Here is a 12,310-nt window from a genome sequence, read left to right on the forward strand (position 1 = left end):
AATCTCAGGAGAGCATGTAGGAGAAAACAGAAGAGGGTCTGGGTTAACCAGGGAGGTATGGTATCATGGACACCAAGAGAAAAGAATGTTTCAAGGATAAAGATGTAGTCAATTGTGTTGAAGATGGCTATGAGAGGAGGAAGATGAGGAGATAAAACTACCCTTTGGATAGAGTTCATTGGTGACCTTAACCTGAATGCTTCAAGTTGACTGATGGGGATGGAAGGCAGATGACAGTTAAACAGTGAATTTAGCAGTGAGGAAGGAGACAGGATGTGCAGAAGATTCTTTTAAGAATTTTGGCTTTGAACTGCAACAGAGAAATTAGTTGTATCTTGATGGGTATGGGAAGTTAGGAGAAACTTTTAGAAGATTAGATATATCATGTGGCTCTGCTATTGGGACAATGAGGGAATACCTGATTTAAGCAGTTAAGGTTTTCACTCAACAAATATTTACCAAACATGTACAAGGACCAGGCACTGTACAGGAGTTGGATATACAATTGTGCAAAAAACTGACACAGTCTTTGCCCTCATGAACCTTACACACTGCTAGAGGAGACATTCAAAAGGCACAAAAACAAATATATATCACTACAATTGAGCTAAATGCTCTGAAGGGAACACAATGCGGTAACAAAGAATAACCTATACAGAAGGTGGATAGTGATGAACCCAGTGAGGAAGTGTTAGTTCAAATGAGACTGAAGGGTGAGAAAGCACACCATGCAAGAATTGGGAAAAAAGTGTTCTAAGCAGAGTAGCCAGCATATGTGAAGGTACTGAGGCAGGAAAGAGTGTGGTCTTTGCAAAGAAATGGAAGAGGCCAGTACAGTGGACAAAGGGAAGAGAGGAATGAGATAAATTGGGGATATAGATGGATCAGGTCAAACAGGACTTTACAGGTCATCATAAGGGGTACAGGCTTTATTCAAGGTGAAACAAGAAGCCACTGAAGGATTTTAGCTTCATTTCTCTTAATAAAGCACAAGGTGAGGCCAACACTAAGAGCAATAGGGGAGGGAAGAAGTGAGGTGTGAAGGTCTCACTAGGAGAATATAAGAACCTATACTTGTGAAGAATAGGGGCACCAGCTTATTAGAGAATCACAGAATACTAGTGCTGAGTGCCCATTTGAGTAATATAAATGTAAACATGGCATGAAACCAGTCAGCCTGATTCCATGCCTTTCTCTTGGCCTTAGTTCTGAAGTGGTAGGCTAAGAGAAGAGAGATTGTGTTGGGGGCTGGAGGAGGTTTGGGTTCACTTGTGGTTAGGGTTTTGCTAGGAGACATCAACAGGATGAAAAAAAGAAGGAAGGTTTGAAATCATGATTTTAGCAATCAGGTAGTTTCTGGGAATGACAAGGTCCAAGTAATGGCCTTGGCAGTAGGTGGCTGGAATGTTTGGAAGTAGATGGCAGATTGTGTTTGGAAGTGAACATGTCAAGGAACTGATGTGCCAGAGGGCTAGAGGGTTCACCCACATGGAATTTAAGCCTTGAGGAGGAATATGGGGATTGGGTGACACTGAAAAAATGCCAAGAGCCCAAATTTTCACTGAATAAGAGGGAAGCAATCAGCAGATGACGTGGGTAGGGGGTGGTATAGTGGGTGATAATATTGCCAAATGGCTTAAACTTCAAGGATTAGGTGTTTTTGCTTTTTTCCCCTTCAGGATGTAAGAATATCTGTCATAGAATAGTCTATTCCTTTTTTTTTTTCTCTCAAATCTCTGCACAATTTGTTTTGCATTAACAGTGCTACAGTCTCTGTCTTTTAATTCTGCAGTCAGTGTAGAGCAATGAAAGGGAACAAGGGCCTACCATATAATACTTGATTTTCTGCAATATGTCATCATTGGTCATAATAAGCTCTTTTGCTGTTGTCCCATCTGCTATGTTGGTCAGGATGCACAGTGTCTGGAAAAGAACAAAGGGCCAGTGGTCAGGAGGGCTCTGAAGTCCCCAGACTCAATGTGCTCAAGTTCTCTCAGGAGCTTGGGCAATTTCTCACCTGAAGGTGCAAAGATTCCTACAATTTCCACTCTCAACATCCTAATTTCTCCCTTCCGATGTCATTGCCATCACCAGTAACCACACCCAAGGAAAGTCTACCTTAGGCAAAAGAGAACTCAAACATTTTGGTGGTTTCTTTCTGGGCATAAAAATAAACTGGGCAAAGGCAGTCATACCTTTTAAGTCATAGTATCACATAAACAAAAGGGAAACCATAATTTATTTTTTCCTTAAAAATTTCATTTCAAAGAGAAGCTCTGATTACTAACCCACAAAACTTTTCCAAAGATGTGTTCCCTTTGGAGTCAACTTCATAGGTGCTGTAACTCCCCTCTCTCCCCCAAGGCCTTCAACTGTTTCTGGCTTCCAAGCTCATAACCCTCTAGAGGAAGGCCTGTCCCTTGTCTACTAGCTACATCAGGCATGAGCAATTAGGACCTCTCTAGTCTTAAAGGAACAGAAAGGGAACCAAAATGTACAAAGGAGCCTAATGTGGAGTTTAGAGAGAGTTGAATGTGTCAGCTGGCAGGACAGTCCATCTTAGAGGGCAATCACTACTTGGTGACTGGAGTTTCTTCTCAGGAATAGGCTGTTCTTGTAAACTGTTACATTCTTATAGCTGGACCAGTAGGAGGCAGGATTAAGGTAAAGGTGAAAGGACTGTAGCAGGAAAACTGAGCCAGTGCCAGCCTTAGCCATTCAACAAACATTTACTGAGCACCTACAAGTATAGGCGCTCTTCAGGGCATCAGGGTTAGAGAGGAATAAGGCACACTCCATGACTTTGAACCTGTCATCACTCAAAGAAAGGGATGAGAGGTGGAGATGGATACTAGATTCAAAGAATTTTCCCCAACTCTAACCTTTTTCTTTGCAAGAATTCATGTTGCAAGCTATAGCTAATTGGGGAAATTGTTTTCTAGCTTTTAAAATAACACTATGTTCTAAAAGCAAGATAGCAAGATAATAAACATCAGTAGTGGTGATTCCATTCTCAACAACTAGCCTATCTATTAGGCTTTATTAAGACAAAATAAAAAAGCAGAGGGTGAGAGACTTCCAGGAAGATGGCGGAATAGGTGAGGGAGAGCAAACTTCTCTTCTGTGAAAGAAACTAGAGAAAAGGCAGAAAAAGCCCAGGACAGCAATTTCAGGGTTTGAGTGGCCAGAGAGGGATCTCTACAACATGTGGTAGGAACTTGGATGAAAAAGCAGAGAAACTGTGTCTCAAACGATGGGGTGAGTTTATTCAGTTGGGACAACCACCAGGTGCTGGCAGTGGTGAGATAGCTGCTGAGCAGGTGAGGGAGCAGCTCTCCACTCCCACACACCCATCTCAGCAATTAACTGGAGAGATAATCCCCTTCAGCCCCACAGCTGGGAATTCCCATGAGGGAACCTGTGAAACAGTGGATCTGTGTTGACCACACTTAAGCTCACTCCACGGAAGCCCGCGGTGTGCACAGGTGAGAGGCAGGGTTAGGTGAGGGCATCACACAGAAGCACAAGGAGCCCCTTCCACACCCGGAATGCTAATGGGCACATGGTGGGTTTGAGCTGGAGGGTGAGACACACACCCCACAACCCAAGAGTGAGCCACTCAAAGGCCTAGGAATCATACACCCATGGTGCCCTTAAGCAGACTCCCTACCAAACTGCACAGGGGTCAACCTGCACTCCCAGGACTGGCAGTCCCCAGTGTACATGGAGAACTGGTGTGCTGACTGGATCACACCTGGTTTGTCCCAGCACAAAGGTGAAGTAGGTGGAAAGCCAGCTTCAGGGCAAAGATGGCTAAAAACAAAAACAAAAACAAAACAACAACAAACAAACAAAAACAGCACCATCTGCTGGGAAGACAAAGGAAAGTGCACTCCAGCAAGCTGTGGCTCTTCCAAAAAAATACATAAATGTTCAAATAATCTGGCATTTCCAAAAATAACCTTAGCAAGATAAGCAAATGCCCAGAAGTCACCAGAAAATCACAAAGTACATTAAAACCCAAGAAGATATGGACAAGCCAAATGATCAAATTAAAAAGCAGGGGAGACACAGAACTTGGAGCAATTAATCAAAGTACACATAAACCTCCAAAACAACATCAACGAGTTGGCTAAAGACATAAAGGACATCAAGAAGACTCTGGAAGACCATGAAGAATTTGAAAGAGTAAACTAAAAAATAGCAGATGTTAGGAAATAAAAGATATTGTTAAATTAAAAATATAGTAGAGACACACAACAGCAGATTTGAAGAAGCAAAGGAAAGAATAAGTGAACTAGAGGACAACTGAATATGAACACATAAAAGAACAAATGGTGGAAAAAATAAAAGAAATTTGAAATGGATCCCAGGGAAACAAAGGATAAGAATCATTTAATATAATATACAAATATAAGAATCATTGGTGTCCCAGAAGAAGAAGAATAAAGGGCTAGGAAGAGTATTTGAAGACACAGTTGGGAAAAACTTCCCAACCCTACTAAATGACATAAATATGCAAATCAAAGCCCAGTGAACTCCAAAGAGAATAAATCCAAAACAGACCCACTCTGAGACACATACTAATCAGTTTGTTACATGCTGAAGAGAAGGAGAAAATCCTGAAAGCAGCCAAGAGAGAAATGTTTCACTATATACAAGAGAAACCACATAAGACTAAGTGTTGACTACTCAGTGGGCATCATGGAGGCGAGAATGCAGTCATCTGAGATAAATATTTAAGATTCTGAAAGACAAAAATTGCCAGTCAATATTCTTTATCCAGCAAAGCTCTCCTTCAAAATTGAGGGAGGGTTTTAAATTTTCACAGACAAATGAATGCTCAGAGAATTTGTTAAGAAGAGACCAGACCTTCAAAAAATACTAAAGGGAGTTCTACCAGCTGAGAAAAAAAGAACAGAGAGAACAGTCTGGAGCAGGGCACAGAATTAAAAAGCATTAGTAAGGGTAACTTAAAGGGTAAAAAAGAGAGGGAGAAAAAATATATCTGACAAATGAAAACCAAAGGATAAGATGGTTGGTTCAAGAACTGCCTTCACAGTAATAACTTTGAATGTGAAAGGATTAAACTCTCTAACTAAAAGATACAGATTGGCAGAATGGATTAAAAAGTATGATCCATCAATATGCTGTTTATAAGACACTCATCTTAGATCCAGTGACACAAAGAGACTGAAAGTGAAAGGAAGGAAAAAAATATTCCACACAAGCTGCTGCCAAAAGAAAGCAGGGTTAGCAATACTAACATCAGAAAAAATAGACTTTAAATGCAAGGATGTCAAAAGAGACAAAGGACACTATATATGAATAAAAGGGACAACTCACCAAGAAGAAATAATAACCACAAATGTTTATGCAACCAAACAAGGAGCTCCAAAGTACATTAGACAAACATTGGCAAACCTGAAGGGAGCAACTAACATTTCTACAATAATCGCGGGAGACTTCAATACAGCACTCTTTTCTATAGATAGAACCAGACAGAGGACCAATAAGGAAATTGAGAACATAAACAATGTGATAAATGAATTAGACTTAACAGACATATATAAAACATCATATCCCAAATTACCAGGATATGCATTCCTCTCTAGCACTCATGGAATGCTCTCCAGGATAAATCATATGTTGGGGCACAAAACAAGCGTCAATAAATTTTAAAAGATTGAAATTATTCAAAGCACATTCTCTGACCATAATGGAATATAGCTAGAAATCAATAATCACCAAAGAACCAGAACATTCACAAATATATGGTGGTTAAACAACACACTCCTAAACAATCAGTGGGTCAAAGAAGAAATTGCAAGAGAAATAGTTAAACATCTAGAGACAAATGAAAACAAGAAAACATATCAAAACCAATGGGATGCAGCAAAGGAGGTGCTGAGGGAGAAATTTATAGCTCTAAATGCATACATTAAAAAAGGAGTAAGAGCTAAAATAAAAAATCTAACTAAACAACTGAAGAATCTAGAGAATGGTCAGCAAACTAACCTTAAGCAAGTAGAAGAAAAGAAATAACAAGGATTAAAGCAGCAATAAATGGTACGGGGAACAAAAACAAACAAACAAACAAAATAACAATAGAGAGAATAAATAAAACCAAAAGCTGGTTCTTTGAAAACATCAACAAGATTGACAAACCCTTAGCTAGACTGACAAAAGTCCAAAAAAGAAAAGACCCAACAAACAAAATCAGAAATGAGAGGGGGGACATTACTATGGATTCAAAACAAATTAAAAAAAAAAATCAAAAGGGGATACCATGAACAACTGTATGCCAACAAACTAGTCAATTAAGAGGAAATGGATAATTTCCTGGAAACACATGAACAGCCTAGACTGAGCCAAGAAAAAACAGAAGACCTCAACAAACCAATCACATGTTAAGAGATCAAATCAGTCATCAAAAAGCTTCCTACAAATAAAAGCCCAGGGCCAAATGGCTTCACACGGGAATTTTACCAGACTTTCCAAAAAGAACGACACCATTCCTGCTCAAACTCTTTCAAAAAAATGAAGAAAAAGGAACACTATGTATGCAGTGTGGATATATTAGGTCCTCCCAAAAGCCATGTTCTTTAATGCAATCTTGTGGGGGCAGATTTATTAGTCTTTGATTAGGGTGGAACATTTTGATTGAATGTTTCCATGGAGATTTGGCTCCACCCATTCAGGGTGGGTCTTCGTTGTTTACTGGAGTCCTATAAGAAAGCTCGCAGACAGAAGATGCTCAGAGCAACTAAGAGGGACATATTGGAAAGAAGCTAAGAGCTGACACAGAACCAGATGCTTGATAACACTCAGCGATGGCTGGAGATGCTAAACTAAGAGATGAAGCTCAGTTTGCCCCAGAGAAGCTAAGAGAGACCCAGAGACATTTTGGAGAATGCCATTTTGAAACACAACCTGGGAGCAAAGGAAGAGCAGATGCCAGCCACTTGCCTTCCCAGCTGACAGAGGTGTCCCGGATGCCACTGGCCATTCTTCAGTGAAGTATCTTCTTCTTGATGCCTTAATTTGGACATTTTCATGGCCTTAGAACTGTAAATTTGTAACCTAAAAAATCCCCTTTATAAAAGTCCATCCATTTCTGTTATTTTGCATAACGGCAGCTCTAATAAACCAGAACACTACTTAACTCAGTTTATGAAGCTAACATTACTCCAATACCAAAACCTGATAAAGTTACTACAAGAAAGGAAAACTAGAGGCTAATCTCCCTACTGAATATAGATGTAAAAATTTTCAACAATATATTTGCAAATCGAATCCAAAAACACGTTAAAAGAATCATACACCACAACCAAATGGGGTTCATTCCAGGCATTCAAGGGTGCTTCAGCATAAGAAAATCAATTTAATACCACACATTAACATATCGACAGGGAAAAAAGTCAAATAATCATCTCAACAGATGCTGAAAAAGCATTCGACAAAATTCAGCATCCTTTTTTGATTAAATCACTTCAAAAGTTAGGAATTGGAGGAAACTTCCTCAATATGATAAAGGGCATACATGAAAAACCCACAGCCAGCATAGTACTCAACGGTAAGAGACTGAGAGCCTTCCCCCTAAGATCGGGAATGAGACAAGGATGCCCACTGTCATCACTATTATTCAACACGGTGCTAGAAGTTCTAGCCAGAGCAATCCAGCAAGACAAAGAAATAAAAGGCATCCAAATGGGAAAGGAAGAAGTAAAACTGTCATTATTTGCAGATGATATGATCCTATATTTGGAACATCTTGAGAAACCGCTGACAAGGCTACTTGAGCTAATAAACAAAATTTCAGCAAAGTAGCGGAATACAACACTATTGCGCAAAATCAGTAATGTTCCTATACACTAGTAATGACCTAACTGAAGGAGCAATCAAGAAAAAAATTCCATTCAGAATAGCAACTAAAAAAATCAAGTATCTAGGAATAAACTTAACCAAAGTTGCAAAAGACTTCTACACAGAAAATTACAAAACTCTACTAAAAGAAATCAAAGAGGACCCTAATACGTGGAAAGCTATTCCGTGTTCATTGAAAGGAAGGCTAAACGTTGTTATTCAATTCTACCCAAACTGATCTACAGAGTCAATGCAATTCCAGTCAAGATTCCAACAACCTACTTTGCAGACTTGGAAAAGCTAGTTATCAAATCTGTTTGGAAGGGAAAGGGGCCTTGAATTCCCAAAAGCATCCTAAAAAAGAAGAACGAAGTGGGAGGACTTATACTTCCTGACTTTGAAGACTACTATAAAGCCACAGTAGTCAAAGCAGCATGGTACTGGCACAAAGATAGACACATTGATCAATGGAATCAAATCAAGATTTCAGAAATAAACTCCCCAGATCTATGGCTGACTGATTCTTGACAAGGCCCCCAAATCCACTAAATCAGAACAGAATAGTCTCTTCAACAAATGGGGCTGGAAGAACTGGATATCCATATCCAAAAGAATGAAAGAGGACCTCTGTTCTACCTCACAGCCTATACAAAAATGAACGAAAGTAGATCAAAGACCTCAATATAAGAGACAGGACCATAAAACTCCTAGAAGATAACACAGGGAAACATCTTTAAGACCTAGTATTAGGAGGTAGCTTCTTAGACCTTATACCCAAAGTACAAGGAAGAATGAATAGATAAATAGGAACTCCTCAAAATCAAAAGCTTCCATGCCTCAAAGGACTTTGTCAAAAAGGTGAAGAGGCAGCTAACTCAATGGGAGAAAATATTTGAAAACCATTTCTCTGATAAGAGACTGATATCCAGCATATTTAAAGAAATCCAACAACTCAACGACAATAGTACAAACAGCCCAATTATAAAATGGGTAAAAGATATGAAAAGACATTTTTTTTTGAAGAGGAAATACAAATGGCTAAACAACACATGAAAAAATATTCATCTTCCCTAGTCATTAGGGAAATGCAAATCAAAACCACAATGAGATAACATCTCACATCAATAAGAATGGCTCCCGTTCAACAGGAAACTACAAATGCTAGAGAGGATGTGGAAAAACTGGAACTCTTATTTACTGCTGGTGTGAAGGTATAATGGTACAGCTGCTGTGGAAGACAGTTTCACAGTTCCTCAGAAAACTAGATACTGAGTTACCCTACAATCCAGCAATTCTACTTCTCGGTATATACACAGAAGATCTGAAAGCAGCGACACAAACAGACTTGCATACTGATATTCACAGCAGCATTGTTCACAATTACCAAGAGATGGAAACAATCCAAGTGACCTTCAACAGACAAGTCGACAAATAAAATGTGATATATACATATGATGGAATACTATGTTGCTGTAAGAATGAATGAGGTCCAGAAACATATGACAACATGGATGAATCTTGAAGACATAATGCTGACTGACATTAAGTCAGACACAAAAGGAGAGATATTGTATGTTATCACTAATATTAACTCCCTGAAGAATGTAATTATCAGGGTCTTAAAATGTAAAATGGAGGGGACCTAGAGATAGATGGAAGCTAGAGAAGGGGGAATGATTACCCAATATATTCAGACATGTTAATGAGGCTGAACTTAAAGGTATGGGAATAGACAGGGGTGATGATAATTTGTTAATGGGATTACAAGTATCAATGCTGCATTGAAGGTGAACATGATTGAAAGAGGTTATTTAAAGAGATGTATCTCATAGATTAGCACTACAAATTAAATAAGTGCCTGCATGATTTACTTCTAAGGTAAGACACTGGTATAAAGAGTTAACAACAGAGTAGAATATGGAAAAACTACCTATTGAACATTATAGACTATATTTAATAGGAATACCTTGTCAATTCCACACTAATACTAGGGATAAATAATTAGGGGGTGATAAGAGCTTTGGGATGTTTTGGGTTTGAGAAGTGTTTAAAATTCAGAGTGATGATGATTGCACAACTAAGTATAGATAATGTGAGACACTGATTGTTTATCTTGGACAGAATATATGCTCTGTGAAATGAGGAATCCCCTACTTAAAAAGTCAGGCTCTTGATCTTGAAAATTGCTCTTGTGAAACTATGGCTGTAAACGGGATGCTAAGCCTATCTATAATTACGGCTAAGAGTCACCTCCAGAGAACCTCTTTAGTTGCTCAGATGTGGCCTTTCTCTCTTTAAGCCCAACTCTGCAAATAAATTCATTACCCTCCCCCCTACGTGGGACATGACTCCCAGAGGAGTGGGTTTCCCTGGCTACATGGGAAACGACTCCCAGGAATGAGCCTGGCCCAGGCATCAAGGGATTAAGAATGACTTCTTGACCAAAAGGGGGGAAAGAAAGGTAACAAAATAAAGTTTCAGTGACTAAGAGATTACAAATACAGTCAAGAAGCTATCCTCGAGGTTACTCTTATGCAGGCTCCAGCTAGTATTCCAAATGGCCACAGTATGCCAAGCCCTAATCAACAGTAGTCCCCAAAATACTAAAGAATACCTAGATCCCTATCTGAGACTACGAAAGTTTCACTCACTAAGTCTATTTTTCAAAAATTTAAATACCCCAGAGTGTTCCTATGCCAGATAAGTCCCAAAACCCAGAGGCAAAGCCGCTTCAAGAACATCAACCAGATGTATCCCCCTTCCCCACAATGCTGACACCCCTTTTCAACATGAACAAGTTAGGGTGGTCACTGCCCATATAACCCTGAAGATTGAGAAAGTGAACAAACAAGATAGAGAGGTAGCAACAGACAAGATAGCACCTAAAGGATTAAGAATACTGAATTTATATCTAATTTTTTTTATTTTTTATTTTTAGTTTCTAGGGTACTAGAATAGCTAGAAGGAAATAATTCACATGGTGGAACTGTAACCCATAACATTCTTTGAAATTTGCTCTCTACTTTTTTTTTAAAATTTTATTTCTTATCTCATTTTTAAAAACTGTGATTGGTCACATACCATATAATTATCCAAAATCCAAAGTGCACAATCAATTGCCCCTGGTATCATCATACAGCTGTGCATCCATCATCACATTAAAATTTTTTTTTCCAATTTTTAGAACATTTTCATTACTCCAGAAAAGAAATAAAGGAAAAAAAAAAAAAAAAAAAAGGAGACTCCAGTCTTCCCATACCCCTAACCACCCCCCCTCCATTGTTGACTCATACTATTGGTATAGTACATTTGTTACTGTTTATGAAAGAACACTGAAATACTACTAATTGCAGTATGTAGATTGTAATAGGTATACATATTTTTCCTATATGCCCCTCTATTATTATCTTCTAGTTATAGTGTCATACATTTGTTCTGGTCCATGAAAGAGATTTCTAATGTTTGTACGGTTAATCACAGACATTGGCACCACAAGGTTCATTGTTCTATACATTTCCATCTTTTAACCTCCAACTTTCCTTCTGATGACATACATGACTCTGAACTTCCCCTTACCACCACGTTCAGCACTGTTAGTTATTCTCACAAAGTGCTACCGTCACCTCTGCTCATTTCCAAACATTTAAGCTCAACCTAGTTGAACATTCTGCTCATAATAAGCAATTGCTCCCCATTCTTTAGCCCCTTTTAATGTGCTGGTATCTTATGTTTCATGTCTATGAGTTTACATATTATAATTAGTTCCTATCAGTGAGACCCAGCAATATTTGTCCTTATGTGTCTGCCTTATTTCTCAGTATATTGCCCTCAAGGTTTCTTCATCAACCCATTTTTTTTTTAAGATGGTTTTGTTCACACCCCATATATTCCATCCTAAGTAGACAATCGATGGTTCCCTGTATAGTCATTTATGTGTTCACCACCCTCACCACTATCTGTATAAGGATGTCCTATCTCCATTTCTTCCACAAAGCAGGAGGAAGAGTCAGAGAAGGTAGAGAGGCAAAAGAAAAAGAAAAAAGAGAGAGAGAAAAAAAAAACTTGATAGCTAGGAAGCAGCAAACAGAAAGATAACCTTCAACTGAAGTAGAGTAAAGAGTCAGACAACCTTACTAATGCCAAGAGTCCCATACCCCTCCTTATGCCCCTCTCTTATATGCATTTACCTTGGTATATTGCCCTTGTTACATTAAAGGAAGCATAATACAGTGTTTCTGTTAATTATATTCTCTAGTTTACATTGATTGTATTATTCCTCCAATACCTCCCTATTTTTAACAGCTTGCAAGGCTGACATTCATTTGTTTTCCCTCATGAAAAAACGTATTTGTAAATTTTATCACAGTTGTTGAACAATCTAGTTTTCACTGAGTTATACAGTCCCAATCTTTATCTTTCCTCTTTTCATCTAGTGTCTCACATG

At 38.7% G+C, this 12,310-nt stretch overlaps 1 protein-coding gene across 3 annotated transcripts in view; it reads right to left on the minus strand.

Annotated features, from left to right (window-relative positions):
• ARMC8 (armadillo repeat containing 8) overlaps positions 1–12,310 on the minus strand; it is a 117,965-nt gene that overhangs the window by 10,980 nt on the left and 94,675 nt on the right. For all 3 annotated transcript variants that reach the window (XM_037844224.1, XM_037844234.1, XM_037844217.1), the window contains one exon: positions 1,828–1,923. In XM_037844224.1, the coding sequence (XP_037700152.1) occupies positions 1,828–1,923 (96 nt within the window). The remainder of the gene's footprint in view (positions 1–1,827; positions 1,924–12,310) is intronic.

This window comes from Choloepus didactylus, chromosome 1 (genome assembly GCF_015220235.1).
Source record: "Choloepus didactylus isolate mChoDid1 chromosome 1, mChoDid1.pri, whole genome shotgun sequence".
Taxonomy (NCBI): Eukaryota; Metazoa; Chordata; class Mammalia; order Pilosa; family Megalonychidae; genus Choloepus; species Choloepus didactylus.